The sequence below is a fragment of the Falco cherrug genome, chromosome 3, assembly GCF_023634085.1.
Source record: "Falco cherrug isolate bFalChe1 chromosome 3, bFalChe1.pri, whole genome shotgun sequence".
Lineage (NCBI taxonomy): Eukaryota > Metazoa > Chordata > Aves > Falconiformes > Falconidae > Falco > Falco cherrug.
In genome coordinates this window covers 82,802,177-82,828,159 of record NC_073699.1, presented here as the reverse complement: position 1 = coordinate 82,828,159, position 25,983 = coordinate 82,802,177, and the positions used below count along the sequence as shown (strand labels likewise).

Genomic DNA, 25,983 nt, shown 5'->3' with positions numbered 1-25,983 from the left:
AAGCCTCTGGCTTATCGAAATCTATGTGTATGTAGCTCCTGTAGGCACAACACCCTGTAATCCCTACTTGTAGAGAGTATTTTTCAAAGCAGACAGCTGAAAAAGACATAGTAAGCATATTAAGGACAAAGGGATCTAGCTGGATTTAAAAATTTTTAAACTGGAAATAAAATGGCAATTTAAAAATGAGGCAATTAATTATGGGAATAATTAACAACTGAAAACTTCAGACCCACCATCAAAAGATTCTCTTTCTAAAAGGAAATACATATTAGCTGTTGATTTTAGGGTTTGTGATATGGCTGACAAAACTGCAGGTAGCAGGAGAAAAATTAACATTTGCCTGCCAGCAGTATATTTCATCACCATTATCAGGATATCTATGAAAAAATGGCAAATAGTATCTGCTTAAACTACACATTTTACTCTTAAAACAAAGGAGCATGACTCATCGGTTTATTGGAGGATGTTAGATGTGATAAATTACTGCAGATCAACACACAGAGAAACTGCTGAAATCTCATCTACTTCACGGCAAAATGGTAAATGACCTTTTCTCTCTATGAAGTCCTGAGGTAGGATAAAATATTACATGCAAGAACTGCGGTGTCTCTATTGATTGACCTGTGCAGTACGTACTTGCACAAGACATTTGCTAAACCATTCATCTAAAAATAGTGGACAATATCGGTGTCTTCATGTAGATAACTAGACTTCCAACGATGGTACCTCTCCCCCCAACGATAAAATATACCTTCCCTGGGGTGAAAGGCACAGTTTATAACATTTCAAAACATGACATGCCTTATTTCTACATAAGGGGTCTCTCATTCCTCCTACAAACTATTCAGCAGAGCAAAAATTGGAAAACAGCTTAAGAAAAGTGGTCTTCTGCAAATAGTGTTTCTCTACAAGTTTCTAGGTCATTTGTCAGAACCCTGAAAAAGCACTGAAAGGGCAGTATCCCACAATTGACAGATGTCTGGAGTTTTCCAAAGGACTAAACTGAAAAGCTGTATATTAAGGGGGCTAACCAATCACCCTTCTTCACTACTCCACCTCTACAGGGCAGAAGGTCCTAAGCAGCTTCTGCAATAGTAAAGTATTATGAAAGAATAACTCCAGGACTTCAAACAAGATGCAGGTTTCTAACGTAGTACATGATCCATTTGCAGGCAAGGAACTGAGTATCTTTTCTACCTGACAAGAGTTCTGGTCAGCAAGGCATATATGAAGCCTCTGTCCCTCCTATCACTACCCTTGCTATTGTTTTTTGATCTACAGGCCTTGGTTGTGACACAAAAGTAAAGCACAGTAACTGACTTGGATAATAAAAGCTTGGAGTATTCGCTCTGTTAACACGTGCAAAGAATGTTCCACAGTCACTTTTTGAGGCTCACAAGTCATAGGGAGCAGGAAATTGTTTGCCAGTAGCTACTATACCTATTGGCTAGTCTGTTGTCTCATACCTTTTTTTCAGAAAACACATTGCATTTAGCACTATGAAAACATCAACTGAACCAATAAGCAGCATGAGAAGGAATCAAGAGAGGAAAAAAAAAGTGATTGCAGCCATGCAAACTGAAAAGTGTCTAATGAATTTATTGAAATGTTTGCACCACTAAAAAAGAGGGTCCAAGAATTATAATCCAGTGTGGATGTGGAAAAAGAAAAAAACGCAAACATCTGGGAAATATATTTTTATGGTATATCCAAAGCAATCAGAAATAAATCCATCCACTTTAATGTTTTCCAGGTGCCTGTCAGAATATCATTATCATCTTCGCCACAAATGACAGCTACTTCCTTGGTAATACTGCAATGAAATACTTGCTATTACCAAATATAGAATGTATTAAACTTGTGTAGGACCCGTCCCTACAAGAAAATACTAAAAACCACTTTTTCTTGTTTTCCTTTGGAGGCATGAGATTGAGATGCCTCCAAATACAACTGAAGTGAATGAACAGTATAGTCACTATTAAAGCAGAGTAAATGTCATTTATAGCACATGCAATGATGCTATTAAGATAACTGGTCTATTTAAAGAAGTGGGAAAATCCTTGGTGTAATCCAGTAACTAGTGTGGTCACTACGAATCCTGTTTAAAGTTTCAGTTATTTTACTAATATTTCTAAGAGAGCCTTAGTTATTCTCTGATTTCTTTACATGCACTTAAATACACCAATGCCAAGATATTCAGAAATTAAATGTATGTTCCAGAAAGTTGAAAGAATACTGTTTCATTGTAGCCACAACTTTTATGACAATCTAGTCCTTAAGACTATATTTAGGTAACACAAAATTTTGCTGTAAAGTGCTGTAAAACAGATAATGTAGCACTGGTGCACTCATTAGGCTTTGTAAATATACTTTTAGTAGGGAAATGGTGGTGAATGGGGACAAGCCCACGATTCCATTCTGAATGCATCTCTGTCAAAACTTGTCCAGTTCAGAACAGCACCTTCTTCTGAAGAAAAATGTTTCAAAGACCATTCTTGTTAAGAATCACAAAAGTATAGACATGTTAGTAGAAGTGGCAGCAGAATACCACATCCCAACACAAATGCAAAAATGTGCTAGTGAGAGTAAACAAAGAATACAAGAAAGATACCGAAATCCCTCTATTTTACCAGCCTCTGAAGTGTTAATTTCTGCAGCTGAAAACAACTGTCTTTGAACCACCAACATTGGTAGAACAATATAAAAAGAATAATTATAATTTAAAAATTATTGACCTGAGGTGCTGTTATGTGCTTATCCATTTTTCTGACAAGATTGATAAAGTAAAGGTGTGACACAGTGATTTTTGAATGAAGTCTTTCAAAAGCACTCTTCCACATTAGATTAGAGACAAAGAATAGAGATGCACACAACTGAATGTATTCTACTTTAAGCTATTTGCCCTAGTTCATTTTCTGTCTTCTGCTAAATCAGGCTTCTTACTTTGCTGTAGAATGCTAATACTAAATGTATTTTACCTCTTTCACACATTGCATTACACCGTAATTACCATTAAAAACATTATAGGGAGTCATAAATAGAAATAACAGTACTAAACAGCTACTGTATGATGAGAAGGATAACTTAGACTGAAAAAGCAGAAAGGTATCATAAATATTATATGGTCTCTTTTCACCACTAAATGACTGCTGTATGATGTAAAATTATTATTTTATTATGCATATGAAATTTATCAGTGAAATGTGCTTTCTACAACACAACATAGCTCAAAACATAAACCAAGACAGCTAGACTATCAAACATTAGTGCCCAAAGCAGGTTCATAAATCCACATTCCAGACCCTTAACAAGTGACCTACTTTTCGCTGACAGCCTACACTAAAATTTTCTGTATCCTGAATATTTTGGTACAATATTGTTAATTTTAATGCTACAAATATGTACCTATTTGCTATTTTAAAAATACTCTTTATGTGAAAGGACTCAGCATGAAAATAACAAAGAAGCAATTCTAAAATGCAGAATCAACAGAAGTACCTCAAAGCCTCCAGGTAGGAACCAGAAATCTTTCTAGCTATTTCTTGAAATTAAAGTTTTGGATTTTTATTGAAATATTGAACCTTAGGGGAAAATTAATTCTCTTAAATCCTTAAAATCTCTTAAAGAATCTTAAACAGATACCAGAAAATATTCTTCTCACTGTAGTATCATCACACTTATGTAATCCGTTTCAACTTCAATGACTGGGCAACCTGAACGTAATGAAGTGACAATGGGTACCTATGTAATGTTCAAATCACTCATCTTTTGATGATGAACATACACTCCTCTTGCAAAATTACTATTATTCTCATCAAGTCAGAGCAAAAATGGCTACCTTATTTCTGGTGTTACATTTCTGTAAGCAAAGACAGTATTAGAAACGGAAGAATTTCAGTAGTACCTGATAGGATTTTTTGTTGATATGAAAAACATTAATTTGTTGTCACAGGATATGATACAAGGGGACATTTACCTTTTAATTTCTCTCTATCTGAAGTCACAGTATTCTGGTATTTCACAGCACTCTGCTGTAGGAAAGACGTTAATGAAAACTACAGACTCGCTGAAAGATTCAGGTTGGAAGCGACCTCTGGAGACCTATAGTCCAATATCTTCTTCTGAACAGCGCTAACTTCAAACCCAGATGAAGTCACTCAGGGCCTCACTACCCCAGAAAATATGACTTTCACCATAGCACCACAAGCTGTATATTCAACACAGAACCTCCAGACTTTTCTGAGCTTGCCTTGGCTTGATTTTCAGTTGCGGCAGCGATCACCTGGTGGCCACGTGCCTGTGTGCTTCCTGCGTTGGCTTCACTCTGGGACCACCCGTGGCAGGGGCTGGCACCCCTACCTGGTCACTGTGGGGCAAACAGCACCCTGGGGTAACCGGGCTGGGGGGGGGCAGCCTGCGGCTCCCAGACTTTGCCAGGGAAGCAGGCAGAAGGCGGCAGGCTGTGATAGGAAAACCTAGTAACATAGCCTCAGGTGGAATAAAATTGAGGAGGCAGGGGATCCAAATGACCAGCATTTACCTCCTCCTGATGAAGAGCTCGGGACACTGACAGCTTGCAGTGACACCCTTGCTTTCTGCTCATGGAACATCAATATCATTCACCTTAGGGCCCAGAGGGACATCTAAAGCATAACACTCAAAATCTTGTTTATGGACAGAAAGTAAATAAACCTGATAACACACACATGTATGTGTATATATATATATAAAGCTAAGAATTTATTGGTAATTCATATTTATTGTTGGTATAACTGAAATCTTAACAGTCTAATCCAAGAATCATTATTACTTCTACGCTAATTAGAGAAAAAGAAAGAAATGAAAACCAAATAAAGAAATAAAAACTTCTGTATTAAAAAAGCAAACTCCCAGTTGTAATAATACAGTTTAAGTTGTTGTACACACACTTCCCAGTTTCTAACCCTTTTTCTGGCAAAAGGCTCGTGCTTTAACTGTTCCCTGTCGGTCCTAAGGCTGACGGCTTCAGCCTGGCAGTAGTGGTGAGGGAAGACTTTCAGCAAGTCATCAGCATCTGGAGTCCTTTGTAAGAAGGAATACGATGTTGATATTGATGCTGATGATTACTTCTTGCTCAATGTAGGATCCCCTTAGGGTCATTTTTATATATATAACACACATTTATAACTTGCTTCTTTGTTGGTCTGCAAGTCCATGCCATAGATGTAATACATATGGTGTTTTATATGTGATAGAACTTGTTCTTTGTTCCCCCTAAAAAAACCACTTATGTCCAGGTCTAGGTTTGCGTTTCTTTACCTGACCAGTGGAAAAATTACCTATAGACCCGGGGTCTCCAGTGTCAGGCCTGTGCCCCACCTCTACTCACTGCATGCCTGTATTTCTCCATATTGCATTCTGTGTATCCACTTCTTAGAGGCTTCCACTATGATGCCAGGTCTGTATTTTTCCACATTATGTTATACTTGTAGATATTTCATTCTTCACACAATAGTTATTCATTAGTGTTATCAATATAGTAACTACAGTCGTACTGTGCCATACAAAAAGTAAAATTAATTAGCTACAGCCAACTTGTCATTAGAAAAATTGCTGTTACAGCTAAAACAGGAAAAGTAAAGCTCCAGGAAGGTAAAAAAAATTCAGATAGCCTTAACCTTGAGGCCTTGCAAACTAAGTACAAAGCACATGGCAATGGCAGTATTGTATTGTGGGACTATGTGGTTACAGAAGCCTGAGGATAATACCAGAGAAAAAGGGGATATACTAGAAGATTTTCTGCATAACAGTTTTAGCTGTATTTACACTTTTCTGGGTTAATTAGATAATGTGGACTGTGACTGTTATTATTATTATGAATGAAATATCACTAATATTTGTTTGTTGTCTTTTCATTAGATTGTCAAGACTTTAATTAGACTAACAATAGATTCTAAACTCTATATTTATAGAGCTTTTGCCCACAATAAGAGTTGAGGCGCAACAATTTGCGCAGTTGAGTCTAGAAAATCTCCTGCACACAGATTCCATCACCTTTCCAGGCAGCCTCTCCCAGTGCTTAACCCCTCTCTTGGGAAAGAATTGTTTATGTCCTTCCACCCAGGATTTGTCCTGTCGCAGCTTGTGCCTATTGGCTCTCATCCTTTAACTGTATGCCTTTTTAAAAAATCTTAGCACATCTTCTCTGTAAGCTCCTTCAGGCAGTAAGTAGATGTTAGTTGTCCCCCCCCAAAGCCTTTTCTTCTGCAGGCTAAACATCCCAAGCTCCCTAAGTCTCATCACTGTATGAGCTCCAGTCCACTAATTACCCCAGAAGCCCTTTGGTAGACTCCTTCCAGTTTCTATTTGCATACTCTGTCCATCTTCCCCACAGTCTACCGTGCACAATTGGCACTTTAATTCTTCCTCAGAACAGGCTTTAATTCTGGTAATGACATGTAGATCAATAGAAAGGATTGGCATCTCACCCATGTGCATATTTACAAACATGCCTGGAGTAGAAAATGGATTTGAAAATTTAAAAGACCAAAACCAGGATTTGTTTTTCCAGTTTACTAGCCTTAAAGCTATGTGGGGGAAAAAAAGGAAATGAGGAAGGCCTTAGAAAAATATTCGATGTTCATGAACATATTAGTAGCGTACATTTTAAAATTTATTAATTTAATTTACAGGAATCTACATATAGTTCCAAATAATATATTTCAAATGTTTCTGTTCTTTACTAACAGCCTTAGATTTTAGAAATGCATGAGGCTTCTATGTTTCAGATATAATTTAAAAAACAATTTTGAAATATTTCAGTTCCTGTAATGAATGGTATTGCTTCACCATGTTTTGGTGAAAAAATTAAAATCCCACTCAATGATTTGAAACCTCATTCATTTTCATCTGCTACCTTAGTGTTGTTTCTGAAACTGTCATTATACTGCCTCCTTTTCAAAGACAGCATTTTAGAGAACCCACTGAACACCGACACCTTACAAACACCCCCCTGCAATGTTGTAAGAAGTTCTCAGTGTATATTCCCATGTCTCGTGATGCAAAGCACCAGAAAAGAGAGAGAAGAGTAATTATGCTAACTGCTTGTCAGCGTTAAGATCTTGCACTCAGTGTTAGTGAGTCATCCCTACAAACTGTCAGCCAGGCTGTATCAGTGAGACAAATAACGTTATGAGAGGCTATTTTAAATATGTACCTTGAAATAAGGCTGCAAATTAATAGAGGTCAGAATAGTTTCATGGTTCTCTTTTATATACACTGAAAAGATAGAAAAGCTGTGTGAGAAACACCAAAGTGGGCACTGAAAATACTGCCTTTCACCACAGAAGTTTAAAAGTGACTCTCATAACGAAGTACACTAATGGGAATAAAACGCAGAGTGTGCAGTGTTTCCCAACACAGCCCTATGAAACCACAGTACATAAAGGTGTGGTTCATGATATACACGAACATCTAGCCATCTACACCTGCAGGCAAATACACATTATATAGTGCAAACCCAAGCCAAGACCAAGTATGACTACTATGAAATTGTAAAGGCCCTGGGGGCACTGACTGGCCTTGCTGCCTCTAACCAACTCCACCCTCAAGCTCCCACCATGGCCCAGGAGCCCCATTTCAGCTCAGCCCCCTCCGGAGCTCTGCTGTAGGAGCTGGCTGTGGACCCTATTGATCCTGGCCTCTGGACTGACTTCCCAGCTTCACCTCGGACCCGCCTGGTAACTGCTGGGGCTGACCCTGAGCTGTGGGTTGACCTCCTGGCTTGGCCTCAGACCGGCCTCACCACCCCGAACTTGGCTGGTGCTCTGGATTCTTGCTCAATGCTGGCTGCCAGCAACCAGGTTTTCCCAGCTCGCCCCATGCTGCGGGACAGGATCCTGGCTGGTGAGTCCCTGCCCTGCTGGGATGTCTCATCAACCATGGCTTCCCATCCCTTGGGGAGCAGCCAGCCTTTGCTGTACCTTACAGAAATACAGAGTGGTGTGGCTACAGTGCATCTAACTTGTACCTCAGTATTTATATGCACACCCCTATCACACCAGATACTAATGTACACTGGTGTCACTTGAAAACAATTATTTTGGTATTTCTCTTGAGTGCTCTGGCATAAACGTTGAGTGATAATTCAATATACCTATTTATTGATACAATCAAAATGGTATTCTCAAAAAGGCTCTTCAAAGACACACAAAAAAACCCCAGCTGAAAAGCGATAGTTGTCTACAGTTGTATAAGCCTACTCTCAAACAAAGTAAGAGGAAATCCATGGAACAATTTGGAATATAAATTGTACAACTTTCAAAAACCATTATAAAAGACACGATGTCCATGATCTGGAAAAAAAATTGCAAATTTGATATGGAGCTCTAAGCATTTAGAAGATATGTTTTGCATCTGTATAAAAGTAGCTTGTGTTACTTCTCACTCAAGTAAATTAAATTTTTCTTGTTAAAAAGATGTAGAACCAAGGGTCATGCTACAGCCTTTCACAGGCTAATAAAGGCTTTGATCAAACTCGATGTTTTTTAAAATGCACCTGCTCCTACCATTTCAATGGATCCTATTCCTCCAAAAATAGTCTGCAATATGATTGACTTTTTACATTCTTGGCAAAACAAGCAGTATTACATGACAGACTACAGCACATCCACCTCTGAACTAAAGTCTGCAAAGAAGTATGTTAACGCTTGGGAAAAAAAACCAAAAACTTATCAAATTAATCCTCATTTACCTTCTCACATTTAAATACCTAGCATTCATAAGTATGGTCATAAGGAGGTGCACTTCATCTTTTTGGCTGGAAAAACTGTGACATGAGATAAAGGACATATTATGGGGTTGAGAGGATAAAGGCTAAAGAAATCTATATAAGAAGATCTGATGAGTTAATGGTTCATTGGGGATAAAAAATCATTAACGTTCATAGAATAATTCACTTCCATTTCATGAGACATTGATCTGTTATTAATCCAGATCTGCAATAAACTACTTAAAGCTGTGTAGATGTCTTAACTAATGTGATATATTTACTTCTATCAAAACACAAATATATAACAAATTATGTACAATGTCTTTCATTTTTCTATAACAACTACACAATTTATCAATGAAAGATAGCTGTTGCTGCTTTCTGTCTTGCCGGGGTCCAGCGTATTAGAAACACAACTCCTACAAAGCACAAAGAGGAAGCATCTGGCACAGAATTCCAGATATTTTTGCTTCTCTCCATTGTGGGGTTCTCTACCATTTCTGCAAGACCTTCAGAAAATGCCAGAAAACCAAAACTATTTCCTTATTTCTCTCCATAGAAATTAGTAGTGTTTAGCAAATAATACTCATTTACAGAAATCACCAGCTAGCGCTATGCCTGTTCTAACTACTGCCTTCTACAAGCAGCATCCTTACCCCCCAACAGTGTTCAGTAACACACCTTCCTGCTTCTGCTTCTTGCAGATACACCAATGCATTTCCTATGCCTGTAGGAAAAAGCAACCAACAGTAGAAACCCTTACAACTGTGCTCAGGAAACTAAGAGCTCAGGTGTCTCCTGAATTAGGGAGACCTTGATGGCTGCTATGAATTATGCTTTTTGATTACGGTCTGCATATATCCTTCTGGCAGCCGAGGCCTAAGCACAGGCAACAGTGTTAACCAAATTCCACAAAGTCATCATGAGCCTGGAAGCAGTAACGTCAGCCCCACATCACAGGAACTGCCCAGTCTGGAGTGGTACTGCTCCCAGAAACCTGGCATTGGTTACTCTGCATTCACAAGCTGTCTCACTGGAACAAATCTGGAGATATTCTCACCCATATTCTCAACAGATAGTAAAATGTGCATTGTGTACTATCAGTTAGAAAGCCTACTGATTCACTGCACATAGCTCATGGAGGCAGAGGAGGAAACTTACAAATGACTGCTCTCACACAACCTCTCCTGCAATAGCGCATTATGCAGATTTTGTATCTAATCATCAAAGCCTACCTTTACTGTGAAATGTTCTCCTTAAGACTACCTTAAATTTTTTGCAGCAACTTCAGCCAGTATGCAACCCAAATGCCCAGCAGATTAAGGCTAGCTCTCTGAACACACATGACCTGTTAAAAGTCCTGGTATGGACTCTCCATTTGCTTTTTCTGCAAAAAAAGCGTTGGTGATGGATCTTGAAAACCTTCATTGAAAATGACTACAGGTATTTGTGAGACAGACAGGACAGTTAAGGTCAGCTGGGACATACAAGGTGTACCTCTGCACTTTTTCTGACAACAGAAACATGTCAGTGAAGGCTCTATTATCCGACCCTTAACAGTTCACAGAAGTTTGAGTCTGGTGACCTTCAAAGCAAAACAGACCTATCTTCTTTACTACTTGATGAACTAATTTGTATTTCAAATTCTCTTAAATGAAGCACCTATCTGTCAGGATGATAGGCACTGTACAGAACTTGCAAAGAGAAAAAGAACTATATAAAGCAATCAGAGAAGCCTTTTATTCAGCTGCTACAATAAATGACAGATAGTCTCATTATGCAATTCCCCTAGCTCCTGTTAACATACCTGACCCCTAGAACTATATCACATGATTCGTCAGTATTGCAGTTACAAACACAGTGCGGTAATACCTTCTCACAGTGATTTTGCAGTATCAGTCTTGGGCAGGAAGAACTGAAGTTCCCAAAGCGCACACGTACATCTCACAGCTCATTCAATGTAGACAACAAAAGAGACAGTGTGCAAACAGAATCCATAAAGCATTTTCAACTTTGTTTATCATAAAATATTTTCACAGAAGAAATTATAGAAAACATGTAATTGACAACACAAATCATTGTAATAGCTTAATATATTCAGATGGAAACTGAGCACAGCCTTGTTCAAAAGACTTTGTGTATTTCATTAAGGAACTCATTTTGTTAAGTAATTCTTTAAGTGTTCTTGCATTAGCATACTGGATTATACAGTGATGAATGGGGGGATAGTGTGAAAACAGCAAAACAGATCCAGACATGGGTCTTACTTTACCTGTTGCCTCTTCTCAAATTCTAACTTGATACGGGATTTGATGCAGTTGCATGTGTCTTGATAAGTCTGCTGCAGCGCAAGTTCCATGAGGTGTTTGTGGTACGCTCCTGCCAAGTTTCCACAGATAAAAATGATTACATTTGCCAATATCTAGGTTAAAAAAAAAAAAAAAAAAAGTGTTAAGGAATTTATATAACTAAATTAACAGAACGTAATCCTAACCTGCAATGAAAAATTGATGCAGTTATATATTTTGCTTTTGTTTGGTCTCTAGCAAATGTTCACCTTTCAAAAAGCTTTCATTATTAGTGGTAAAATCCAAAGCAACAATACCATTTTAATTTAGGATTAAATAAGAATGATAACGAACAACATGTTTGCCTACTCAATAAGGCATATAGTTTCTTGAAAAGAAATTCAGCGCAAGTTCTCTGTCTACTGCTGAGTATTAGTTAGGTGGGATTATAATCTATTGATGTAAAACAATAGCTATAGCTCCTAATAACAACATTGGAAACCATGTTATTGCCATGTTCTTTTGGCAAGACATTTTCTTTTGCAGTGCCATACAATTAAGGGGTGAGAAGTTTCACCTACATCAACAGCCTGACCTTCATTTTACCTCAGCCTGACCCACTATCTGTCACTCAGCTAGAAATATCAACCTTGGTGATAGTAAGCAATGTTTTCAGTAGTGAGATCTGACATCCCTCTACTAAATATACTTTTCACTACTAATAAAAAATTACATATGCCTGAAACACAAAACTTCATCTATAAGATTTAAGGTCCAATTTAGGCTCTGTGTACACAACAACACATGAACACGAGAAAAAGTTCCCTTAAATAATCCAGGTTTGCTTAGTAAATGTCTGGAACATTTCAGAGAGTAAAGAGAGGACAGAGGCAGGCCTCTCCTGTGCTTGAACTTCGAAAAGGCAGTGTGTGGCAATGCTAGTACTTTCAACTGTCTCCAGTTTATTGCTGAAAAAAAAAGAGGAGCATTTAGTCATCCTAGCTCACACAGCAGAGTAATGAAACCAATTCTTAATTCAATAAAAAAAAGATAATATCGAAAGGGAACTTAAGTTGAGATACAGCTGCAATCTGGTGAGAGCAGGTCTCCATCTGTAAGGCCCTAGTGTATCATATAACCTGGATTACAAGTGCTACGTGATGTCAGAGTACTCATGGTCTGGAAAGGAAGGAGGAAGAAAGGAGGCTAAAATTTAATTAATTCTCCACAGTTAATCTAATAATGAGGTTTATGATAGATTTCCCCAGTGGTCATGCATTGGTTGGTTTGGATGTACCTATGTATTGGGCAATCTTTTGTGATTTACTAGTAGTGAAAGAGCCAGAGATGTCAGAAAAAAAGTCCAACAGTACACTACAGTATCTCAGGGAAAAGAGATAAATCGTCCTATTAACAGAAATCGATCTCCTTGAGGAATACATTTTATTCACAAAACATACACGGACTTTTAATGCTCCTTTTATAAATACACACTTTAAAATGAAGGTTTTAAAAAAATGCTTTTAAATTACAAATTATAACATCATTACAGGCAATACATGTTCCTTTATTTGTGACATGTCTGACATCTCACCTCTCATGGTTCCAAAAAGCTAAAAGCAGGACCTTATGCACCCTTGCCACAAAAAGGTCTGATGTTTTCAATTTGGTTAAACTTTTCCTTTTTTCCCTGAGACTTGAAGATCATGGCATTATAATGTTTTTTTAAAACAACATCTTTCTTAAAATTTTCTAAAATTCATAAATGTAAAAATGAGGAGAAAAATCTACATATTTCACTTTCTCCAATGAACCTCTGTTACGAAGTAGAGGGATAAGAAACAGTTTAAATAAAACACTTCACAATAGATAATACTTTAAGAAACCATAAGAGATGACGGTGTACAGTAAAGCATTTGAACTCAAAATATTAGTATTTGTTTTTAATCACAACTGCTTGATTCTGCTTTGATGTGAGCAATGTTACAGTACTCTTAGGAGACATGGATGAGTGAAGATCCTGTGTGACAGATTATAGTGCATGGGTAGGGTGTTCCAGATGGCAATCATTGCTGGGTCTTGACATGAAATTATGAAATGAGAACAAATGCCTGAAAATAAAGATTGCTGGGCATGGAATATTCTCAGATATGCAGTGGGAAGTTTTAGCAACCAAATGATCACTGAACTGAACAGAAATCAACAGTGTGCTTTCATAATCTCTGTGTAGAGATCACTGTTGAAAAGCCACACACAAACTTACCAAATGCATTGTCCAGCTTCATAAAGTTATAGACTATTTAAAGCAAAACTTCAGGGATATAACCAATCAAAATAAAACAAAAATAAAATACTGTGGTGGGTACATGAAGGAGTAAATTATGAGTATCATCTTCATAGCCAAAGAAAAACAGATTTCAGTTTTATGACTGAACTAGCCGAAGCGAGAAAATAGATAGAAACAAGTGACTGACAGGCAAGGAGGCTAATTAACCAGGCTTTTCAGATTCTCAATGGGGTAATTCAGCCCACATGAAGCTCTGTGCTGGATTCCAGTACATGAATTAGGCTGTTCAAAACAACTCAGATATCTCAGCCATTGCCCTACTTAGTGTAGATGTAACACACAAGTCTGTAAGTGAATATGTAGATAGAAACTGTGTTCAAAATGTCATTAATTCTTCGTGGCTAGCATGGATTTCATTCAGAAATGTGTCACTACGGTATTAATGTAGAAAAAAATTTCCATGAAATGGATGAACTGGTTTCTAACTAAGACCAGCTGGTTTTTTGCCTTATGTAGTCTGGCTTGAGTGAATATTTCTGTACTTATCACTGAAGAGTCGTTGAGTGAAACAGTTCAATGAAAAATGCACTTAACATTGCTAAATAAAATAACTAACATATAGATTCTTGCTGAGTATCTCTCTTCTCCTAAGTCTTGCATTTTCTTCTGCATTGTGCTTCAGCTTCAACATATGACGAGCTCCATCCCAGGTTTGCTTTAAAGTCTCATAGGCGCTCTTCCTGAAGGAACAGGTTCACAGTTTCCTCATCTCCAAAAAATTAACTGAGCTTCCCGCTTCCCAAGCAAATACTCTTGTCAGTATGCAACTGTGCAAAAAGTTCATCCTCTTCAGGCACCTGCTCTAAGAAGACCTCACGCTGTGAATCCCACCTGTACTGATGCACTTGGAATGCAATCCTGAGTCAGACCAGTCTTCTACCTTGTCATTTCTCTAGGCGAGGACTCTGCAGCTCTTTCTCTTTTCCTCCTCCTCTCAACTCGAGGTGAATGTTGCATAATAAGAGATGTGGTGGATCTTCTGGTCAGAAACACTGCATCTTGCTGCGAGAGCTCCTAACAACTGTGCAGGTAAAACCGCAACCGAGAACTTCTATAAAGGAATTAAAGGGCACCTGAATAGAATACACACATGGTTAGGGCTTCTGTCAAGGAGGACAAGCCTGCTCTCTGGAAAAGGGTGTCACTAATGATGGTAACTCAACAGCTGAAAAAGACCACGGTGACCTCAAAGACAGTGTTGGATGAACTGGCTCATCTCATTTACAAACAGGCACTGTATGAAAAAAGCCCACCCTACAATATACATAAATTCTAGTAAGCTCCCACTCAATTCACCATACAGAAACACTGAGTCACACAGCAGAAGTTCTAATCTCTCTGTATATTCAGTGGAGAGGTAAGGCTATCTCCTGGGCCATCTGCACCCCTTTAGATATATCCATTAAGTGCACACTGTGGTGAAGTTTCTGCTTAATCAATTAATAAATTTAATTCCTACAGAAGGTGATCTAAGTATGAGTCAAAAATTAATGCAAGGAACACTACGATACCACCGGGAAGTATCTCTAGGTACTCCAAGTACCAGCTTGCACCTCTAATCACTTAAGGAACATTATCATGCCCGATTTCTCTTCCATCTCTTTCAACCTACAGAAAACTGTATGCACTTCCAGGCAATGGGGCATGTTCTAGACTGTATTTTTACATTCAAGCACACATATTTTTCAGTATCGGTGAATATAATCTGATGTCTAGTGCTTAACTACCAAAATAGGCTGTATTTAAAAGCAAATGAAGACAAAGTTAAGTAACTATGACTAATTTCTCCAGAGACTACTGAAGTTCACTGCGTTGCTCAAAAAGAATTATTATATATAAGTTCAACTGATGAAAGCTGCTTACAAAGTATAGGTATACAAGGAAGTACCTTGCTATATAAAAATAGAAGAATTATAGGCTGCTGATTCTGAACTGAAGCATAAAGATTTTTTTAAATATCTTAGTAACTGCTGTTCAAATACTGAATATAAAAATCAGTTCTCTGCAGAGTTTCCCTACATGGAAAGCCTCCAGTTTATAAGTTATTTTGTCACATTTTTTTCTTCTTTGATATTGTACAGATCCTTCCTTCAATTCTTGCATGAACAGAATTATTACCAAAAAAACCCCCAACACAAACAACTAACTTTGTCAATCATTAGATTCTACTTTGCTTCTGGATAAGAAAGCTGAGGAAATGGAAGCTGAGGGGTGGGAAAGAAAGGCTATTAATTTATAACGTCTGCATGGAAATTAATGGGAGAAAAAAGAATTCTTGTGTCACTGCCAAGGTGCAAATTCTTTAGCTCTGAAAAGATGAATCATTTCTGCCCCCATCTGATCTTTCATTTGATAGTTTGTGGTGTGGCTAGCCAAGCTAGGCAACAAGTCTATACCTCTTTGGAACCTGTACCGTTTTAGACTCAGACAAAATTAAGCTGGAAAGAACACCACTGGGTAGAAACTGAAAAGCAGCATTTAAAAGGAAATGATTAGACACCATGTAAACCAGCCATTCATATGGTCACCATGTACTATGCCAAATACCATAATTTTAAGAACGTGTGTTCAGAAGGCTCTCCATCTACTCCATGCAACACTCTTGCCCATGGAGCTCTGGCCAGTTGTATGATGCTGAATTTTTTTCTTTCACATTTCCAGACTTAGGGAAGTCCAAAGTGAGGAGTTCCAACACTCATACTAAAGTATATACTTCAAAGTATAAAGTATATACTAAAGTATAACACATTTCAGTGTCAGCAATACCTATAGCCATGTGATAGCTCACAAAGTTGACAGAATCAAAAACAGGAGACAGTTTGCCCATACGGCAACCACTGTTTCAAAAACAAGCAGTTTGGGGGAGTAACAAAATTAATGAAGGCTGGATTCCTACGGATTTCTATCCTTTTGTCCATTTATTTCCTTACTTGCTTCCAACTCCTCAAACAAGCCTAAAACTAGTGGTCAAGTGGTGCCTGGTCCACCATTTCCAGTTACACTGTGTAACAACTGGCCTTTTCCTGTATTTGTCTTAGTGAGATGACTTATTTGAGGGCTGTATCACAAATACTCACGAATTAACAGCAAAAATCAATTTCTTTAATGACTGCAACATTATGTTTAATAGTTTGAAAGGTAAAAGGTATTTCAATCCTAAAATATTCATGAAGGCTACAATAAGAACACACTACAAATGAAGAGAAGAAACAGGAAGCTCTAGTATCCTCAGACCCTTTTTCTGTATCAAGGAGAATCTCAAATGTTTTTCAGAAAGATAAGTAGAAAAACAAATGCAATTTTGCAAGAAACAACACAATTAAAAAAATAAGAAAATGCCCAAAACACCCAATAACCTAAGATTTATTAACATAACTGAGAATGAAAAAAATAGTAAGAATTTGAATTACTCATTATTCAAGACATCAAAAAACTGCACCATATTTTCAGTGCTAAAATAAACTTAGTAAAAAGTCCCTTTGTGGAAGGGAAATTGATGTCATTTTACAAGCCAGGAAGTTGTGGCGCTGTCTTCTAATTTATCCTCTTTGTATTTTTTGCAGTCAGAGCATTGTGGGCACCACCGATATATTCCTTTTCTGTAATATCTATGTTATCTGATGCGATTTTCTTTTTATCATTACTACAGATTGCAGTTTGTCATAGCTCCAGGCTGTTCTGTGGAACGACTGGATTTATTTTAGTTGGCTCTGTGCATGGACAGAGACTATGTGTATGCCAGTGTAGATGAAAACAGATCATAAACTGTAAGCTCCCGAATCAAAACCAGGAAAAATATACTACAAAGAAGAATTAAGAGTTATGGCCCCTTTAGATCACTTCTGTGTAATACACATAATCAATATCATTGACTCTAATAAATGACACTTCATATTTTGAATCTAAAATATTTTCTTTTGCCAGAGAGGAACTCATACTCTCATCGTTCAGAAGAGACCAGCCAGCCACCGCATTGCCCTTCCTGCCTGCAGAGAGGTCTTTTTGTGTTCACATGTGCCTCTGGGATCATTTTATTTCTTTACTATTAAAACTGCTCAAACACATTTGAATATACAATTAGTTGAAATACACAAACAAAAAAAAAATCAAATCTATTTAGATATTTATTTAGTCAAAACTAAGAATAACTTTGGGTTTGACTTGAGTTTTGGAAGTAGAACCTGTAAACAACTGATACTCTCACTCATCTTAAAAACTAAAATGTTATCCCAGAGATTCATTTCTAGCTCCAGGATCTGATATAGGAATGAGTACTACAGTGCTATAAGAAAAATGACATTTAATACCATAATATTTAAACAGTTTACTTAAAAAAAAATAATAATGGGGCAATACATCAGTCTTTGATATACTGCAGAAATAGTCACATGTCTAATTTTTGTAATACCCTCAGCCATTTCCAAGAAATTAATCTGCCTCACTCTTAAAAAAGAGACTAAAATCTGTAATACTACTATATTTACTTACAAGACCAGAAATATGCTGCCAGGTTAAATGTCTAACAGTAGATGTCTCCTTTCCCTCAGCAGGACTACTACTAGGCTCTCTCTCCTGTACTATCTACCAACCTTAATGAAGATTATTGATATTATGATTTACCAGCCCTCATGAAATTTCTTGATATATCTCTGAACACCTCACCTTCTCAAAAGTTTTACAGACATTCATCTAGAGATTCAAAAGATACCAGGAGAAATCAGGACAGACAGATAAATGAACTGATAATCACATACGAGCTCTGTACTAATATACTAACTTGTGACATGCCTAACTGGAAATGAGATTACCCTCAAAACCATAACGATGAATTCAGCTTTCTTCCCCAATCACTTTAGTTTATATTGTGTGTAACTGCACTGCATATTACATATGCTACATACTCTGAGTTATCAATATATAACAAAATTAAAATCAATGGACAGTTTAGTAGTACATGAATAAATTACAGTAAGAACATATACTCAATGTATTTTTTCTATTGCATTGCAAACTGTTGACAACATGTTTTAACCTAATTGCTAGACAACAGAAATTAGACATTTTGAAATAGTATTTTCTATGATCTCTAACTAAATGAAATTATGATTTATGTAAGAATCTGTTCTTTGGTGATATTTTTCTCTATCAGTATTCATAATGAACTGGATAAGCTTTTTAATAGAAAATATTCCTTAAATATTTGTTCTGCCTGTCTGATGACTATGACAAACTTTTATCAAGTTCATTTTTCATAATTTGGCAGCCTGTGCTAGGAAACAGTGGTCTTCGGCTCGGTACTTTGCAAAGAATAATATGGAGCTGAAGGGAGAATAATGACCTTGGTGTATAACCAAGGAAAGTGATGACATACAGAACTGGATTAAACTGATTCCAGAATGTTCTCCAAGCCAAAGGTTCTACTGATGACACGCTCACATGTGTTTGTAATGTTTTTTTTAAGACTTTGGTTGCCTTTTTGAACTATATTGAGATCACCAATCAGCATTTGGGTTAATTCTTAACTGTAAGGCATCTAACAGGAAACAAAGTTCAATTTTCTGCTGTCAGGCAAATGCTGTCAAAAGTCAGCAAGTCAGGACAAAGAAAGTACTTAATTTGGTTTACATTCAGGAAGGAATGAAGTAAATACTAAAATTTCATGCTGCTGCCGCCAACTCATTGTATCTTTTCACAAAAGGTGCTATTTTCTCCCCTTCATGCCTCAAAATTCCCAAGATATCATTAGTCAGGTCACACTCCTGAACCAGTTTTTTCTAAGTCACATGTTTTGTGGGGATATATTTTGAGTAACACCTCAAAAGTTAGCACAGTACCTCACATTCATACCCGTATTAGTGACAACCTCTATATAGCAGCATGTGGTTATACATTATAGACATCTAAAATACTACACAGCGTTAATAGAATAGGCTATTACTCATAAACTAGCTGAAAGCAATGATGAAACAAATGGAGGTATTTGTTCAGGGAAGAGACATTTTCCATGCTTGCACACTTGTTCTATTCATTAAGTCTGAATCAAGAACCTACCATTCACTCCTACCTTCTGTTCCTTGTCTTTTAAAGAACTATTTATCCATGCATGGATCTTCCCTCCCAGCTACTCATTTCATTAAAAAGGTTTGGGCAAAGGACTCTTTCAAAGGCCTTTTGGAAATCCAAGTAGAGCTATCATTTAAATCAGCCTCATCCACATGTTTGTTGTTGCCTTCAGACAACTTCAAGACATTTCTAAGGAAAGACTTCCCTTTACCTTTTACTTCTTTCAAAACAGAATTAATTTATTCCATTATCTATTCTTACAGCTTCAGTTTTTGCCTCATGAAGAAACTGAGTTTACAGATCTACAGTTTCTCTGAGCCTTTCTGGAACCCTATTTTAAAGTTTATTTTCACATTTGCTACCTTATGGTCTTCAGAAATGAAGGTCTATTTAATACCAACCCATATATGCTCTCCTTCCCTCATCCTTCTGAGAAGACTTTTAATGTGGGAATTTCTTCAGTTTCTTCTTCACTGAAGAGGGATAAATTGTTTCTGTGCAATGGCCTTGTCCTCCCTGAATATTTTTAGGACCTGGATGTCAAACGGCCTTATAGACTCTCTAGAAGTTTTTTTGTTACTCAACTGCTGAAAGAAGGATTGAGCATGCAGGGAAGGGGAGATTGGTTTGGTTCACTGGCATGGCTCTAGATGGCATCTGTACTTTCAGATACATGTTCTTCAAACTCCTATCTATCTGACCTGTGTAACTGCATATATCAAAGGCATTTTGCAACACTTTAAAAAACATTCGCACAGATGAAGTGTTTTCACTTTGGCTGATTAACTTCAGCGGAGAAAACAGATATTAAAACTGCTGATAAAGCATGCTAATTAGCAGGATAACTTTTTCTAGAAGTAAAAAGTGCAACTACAGCAGGCACAAGACACAACGTGAACTGCAATAGCTCCATAAGCTTTTTTATAGTTAGAATACTGTGCATCTAAGGTAAATGTTATTTTAACTGAATTACAATTTAAACCTCTACATAATATTTGACTAAAAAATTTAATTTCCATATTATCATTTTCTGACAGACTTTGAAGTATCTTTATTGCTTATATTCTAATTTACTCTTTCCTGGGTTCAGAATATTCTCTAGAGGTTTTGCTTTAGGGATGAACCTACATATTCTGTGCACCACACAAAAAGCAGGGTTTAGGTTGTGAATGCATAGAGGGAAAATTAAATTCCAGCAGTGAACATGACAGTCTTCCCTTCCAAAGAACCTATTTTAAAAATCAAATGGGTTTAATACTGTGAACATGAAGACAAATACAAGTCCACTAAACTGGCAATAATGCTGTTTCCATTATAAGCTTGTCTATTACTACCTATATCTCTGCCTTATTAGAAGATTTTTTATTTAACACATTTCTTACAGATTGGTTTACAGTTTGCACATTACATTTCTACATATTTTAGAAAAGACCTAAAGCTGTGAGTCTGTTATTGAAATACATCACAGAATCATAGAATCATTTAGGCTGGAAAAGACCTTTGAGATCGTCAAGTCCAATTGTTAACCCAGGACTGCCAAGTCCATCAATAAAACATGTCCCTAAGCACCGCATCTACGCCTTTGCTAAAACCGGCAGACGTTCCTACGTACAAAAAGAGGTTACCAGTAATAGGAAGGAAAGAATATTCTGATTTCAAGATGACTACGGTCATACTGTTATCATATTTATTAATTTCTGACTTCATTCCCAAATTTGACTGAAATAGTGTTGGAACACTATGGATAAAGTAGAAATAGTTCCATGAAAATACAATCAGTTTTTACAAATTCTGATGTACATGTAGCAACAAAAAATAGTTTCCCTTCTCTAATGTTTTTCATCTCCCACCTGTATTTATAAAGGATGCCTGTTTTGAACCTAGCATGTTCTAAGCTAATAGAAAAATTACATCATGGGTGCTCCTAGGCAGCAGCATGAACAATGTGGGAAGTGCATTTGACTTGCAAGTTTTTAATTGCATGGAATGAATACAATTGTTACTCTCCACAAGAAAAATAATCTCATACAAAAAGAAAATTCCTACTTAAAACCCACCGGTTTCAGTTGCTAATGCAAGCTACCTTTCACAGCAAAGTAAGTTGCACCCTGCAACCTATCTTTTAATATTACAGCCGGCCATTAGAAAGATTTGGCATTACATCATGAAGATACAAAGTAATACTACACTAAAAAACGACCTGGAGCAGTCTCTCCCACACACCATACTTTCTCAATCAGAGAAGGATGCTGCAGCATGCATATGTGTATCTCAGGGAAGCAGTTACCAGCGCCAAATACAATCGTGGGTTTAGTTTACTTTTCAGTTATGTAAATCAATCTTTCAAACACCGTTTCCCAAATCTGTAAATCTACATACACATTAAGTTTATTTTTCCTTCCCTATTTTTCCTTATTTAATGTGTATCTCAGATGAGTTTAAGTGTATGGACAATAGCCATGCTTACCACTGGGGCTGGAGAACAGTCCCTGCTCTGTTCTACTCACCAGTTAAACGTGTTCACATAAGCGTTTATCAGCTGTCTGCCACTGTACTCAATACTCATGTACGCATTAGTGTACTCACTACTCATGTACTCATTACACTACCAATCTACTCATTACATCTACTCTGAATATCCCAATCTGATCAGCGCACTCTGGTACTTTACTATTCACCACCTTCTGCAGACGAAGTTTTTCAATCTCCTCTCCTCTTTGAGGAAATGACAAAATCCAACTAGGAAGCAGCCACTATCCAACGGCTCTAAAAGAGCACACACACTGACTCCTTTCCTTCCCCACTCCCATTGTCGGACATTTCTACAAGCTGTGGTAGGCTGTGGTAGGCTGAAGAACAACACAGGCCAATCCAAGCTCTTCCACCTCTCCCAAATTCATTCCAGCACAATTTTATCACTCTGCACAGAACTTCTCTCCAAGCAACTTTCTAAGACAGCCTGCAAAAGCATCTTAGATATCCATGAACAAAGCTGAAGAACTTACTATTTGGACACTTCTGTCATAGGAGGCTAGTACAGTAGCTAATTCGGTGGTGCATTATGTGTTGTCAGATCCTAACAAAAACTAACATGCATTCTCTCTTTTCTTCTACACATGGATCTGATTAAGATGTTCCAAGACTGCCTCGAGACTCCAAACAACAGGCTTCATGGCAAATAGCTATGGACACTGTAACAGAAGACTTCAAAATTGCCAGGCAGGATTTATGAGGTAAACTCCAGCCTCTGAAAGACTAGTTAGATGGGCAACACCAGTAGGTCTGGCTTTTGCAAGAGCACAAAGACAGGTTTGGCCCCTGCCATCATGACTTCTTGAAGCGAAAGCATAAGAGAGAGTATGATTAGCAGTTCGCAGGAGAGCTCTTTAAATGCTGGCCCCATGAGGCCCCATGCAAGCCAGCATGAGGGCAGCCTCATGTAAGGGTCACACAATAGGGCAGGTAGAAGATAACACAACACTTCATTGCTTAAAATGCCAGAAGAGGGACAAAATGGGTAATGGCTTAAAGTGCCAGCAGAAGACTGCAATGAGTAAGGAACTTGGCTTCCTCTGGTCAAAGCTTAAAAATTCCTGCTTTGGGCTTTGTTAGTGCTCCTGAATTCAGTTAACTTGTTTAGTCTTTTTAGTTAGTTGCTCTGGAGTTTCCTTGGTTTGCAGTTCTGTATGCATTCAAAATTGTGACTTTTTTTTTGTCTTCCTACAGATTTCTTCATCTTCCTCCATCTCCACTTTACTTCTGTAATAGAAGAAAGATACTTGAGTTTGTACTGTGCAGGTAGTGTAGATAGTGTCTGTGGAGGTAACACAAAAGTGGACAGTGAATTGCTTCAAAGTGGTCCTTTACAAGGCACTCTTCCATAAAAGCAAGGGGCAGCAAGAGTAACGGCTATTAGAGACAGCTAGCTGGGCAGCACTGAAAAAAAAAATGTTTGAGAGGCTGAATCAGTCCTGGAATCCTGAATCAGTACTATCAGAGGCATAAGTTGTGCATGAAGCAACCATCTTCAGGAAGGCAAATGCAGACCCAGATGCAAAGTAAAATATCAATGAATATAAAATAAATTTATGCTTGACAGAAAATAAATATTTGTTACTCTTGTTCTATTCCTACTCTGAAAGAGTCTTCATCAGAACTACTTCATAGGCTGACAAAGAAAACAGTTGTATGTGGTTTTTTGTGTTTTGTGGAGCTGCCAACATTGCCTGTGTGGCTGAGGGCAGATGTATCCCCACTGCAGTTACAAACATGTATATATGTTTCTATAGGTTTCTGTGCTGAAAATACTTATTGCCTGTCAAATAACAGAAAAATGTTTTGCACAAAACAGGCTAAAGCAGTGCACACTAATTGTATAAGCACTGCCAGAGCCCCAGAGATTATCTCCTGGAAAAATTATTTTCACCTCCAACAAAATCTCAATATTTTCTTTCATCCCATTCTGGTTTGAGAAGCTACAGCCTTTCAGATAATATGAAAATAACTTGCAGCATCTGGCTTTATCCTAAAGAGAGAAGGTAATAAATTTGAAGTGTTCCCTTTGTTAGCAAGAGTTTACCACAGAAAAGGAACTTCATTAGTTCCTAGTTCTGAAACTGGAACCAATGTCTTACCTTCAAACCACCACAAAAATCAGCAGTGTTACATAAGGGATGAATGTTGTTCTTGTTAAGAAAATGTTTTGCTTTTTTTCCTAAAGCAATCTGCCATTTCCACATCAAAAATTGTCTTTTGACTTATATTCTCTCCACATTTGCATACCACACAATCCAGATCAATAGATTTTTCTTTGCCTTTCCTAAATCAGAATATCTGAAGATGGTCTCAGATGCAAAAGATTTAGCATACTATTTTCTCATTAGGCTGTCAGAGACCTCAGCAGAGCTCCAGTTGAAGGTACAATGCAAGGACACAACAGGATGGCAACCATAAGAGCAGAGAGAGCTTGCTGTTATCTCTACAAGGCCACTCACAATTATCTCTGAAAGCTCATGGTGATCAGGGGAGGGTCTTCAGATCTGGAAGAAAGCATGTCACTCCTATCTTCAAGGAAGACAACTTCACCTTGATTCCTAGGAAGGTAGTAGTGCAAATCCTCCTAGAAGCTATTTCAAATCCAGTGAAGAACAAGAAGGTAGACTGGGATTAGCTAGCATGTTGTTGTGAAGAGGAAACCATGCCTGAACAACTTCACAACCTTACGTGATGAAACGACTGGTGCTGTGGATGAAGAGATGGTGATTGATGTGCCAGGGCCTTGAGCACACTCATAAACCCTAACAGCCCTTACCAGCCTCACCTGGGGGTTCCACCTACAGGCATCCACAGGCCCAGAAGCTCTATTTAAGCATAGCCTAGGGCTTTTAGCTCCTGCATGAGGTGTGACAGAGGAACACTGGTCTCCAGTTAAGCTAAGCCTAGCCACAGACATCCTTGATCTGGACCTCAACCTGTAGACTGATTTGACCTCAGTCCTGACTTGCCAGTGTGGATGTACCCAGCAATTGCTGGAAGGGATCCTGACCCGTGGATTGACTTTCCAACTTGATCTGGCACCTACCTCCTCGCCATGATTTGGACTTATGATCTTCACTCTTGGTTGAACCTAGTTACTATCTCTGGGCTTGCCTTGCTCAGATGGAATTGGGAGCTGGGCAGTGAGGCCCCAGCCCTGCTGCCTTGTCCCTTATCTGCTCCCGTTCAAAGAGCTCAAGCCTTCCTGAGCCCCAAGCTGAGCACCACGGGGCTTCTAAAGAAAGCCATGAGCCAGCACAAGGACAAATTATTTTGACTGTTTGTCAGAAAAAAAGTGGTATGATCTTTGAATGATAATTTTCAGAGAGTCGCAGCTTCTTCTTGTACCATTTCATACTAAGACTCAGACACAGCATCGTGCTGGCTGTGTAACCACTTCACATGTTACTCTGAAAAGAAAGGCAATTTAATTCACTACATTTCATTAAAAGAATATGATTCACCTAAGAATTTCAGTTCACTGCCTTCAAGATTTTCAAGCAACTTCATCGGATTCAGTATTGAAAACGTAATCACTGCTTCACAAACCAACAATGGCAGGGAAGAGTGAATTTTTGAGATATATTTTTATTTGCTAGACATTAAAACAGCACACCAAGTCAGGAATAAGACACAATGTGAACAGTATATAATTTCCAGTTACTGTAAGTTAACACCAGGAGCATTTCATGTGGATTAATGCTTAAGAGCTGCTTCTATATCATAATTTCTAGAATTCACCAATGTCCCCAAACTTGGGCTTGATTCATTGGTTTCATATATGCTTTGATGAATTACAAGTTATACTTGTGCATCAACTTGTAAAAAAAATATTTTACTGTACTAAAATATAAGCATAAATACTAGCTTCAGCATATGTAAGCAAAATTTAGTTTTCATTACTTACCCATCTGTTGGTATAAACCCAAAAGTTTATAAACTGTCACATGAAGTTCTACTAAGTCTAAGCTCATCTTATAAAGTGTGCAGATGATACG

At 37.7% G+C, this 25,983-nt stretch overlaps 1 protein-coding gene across 2 annotated transcripts in view; it reads right to left on the bottom strand.

The window, feature by feature from the left end:
* Positions 1-25,983, bottom strand: part of ADCY2 (adenylate cyclase 2) — a 225,060-nt gene that overhangs the window by 106,941 nt on the left and 92,136 nt on the right. For both annotated transcript variants that reach the window (XM_055705834.1, XM_055705833.1), the window contains exon 4: positions 11,025-11,174. In XM_055705834.1, the coding sequence (XP_055561809.1) occupies positions 11,025-11,174 (150 nt within the window). The remainder of the gene's footprint in view (positions 1-11,024; positions 11,175-25,983) is intronic.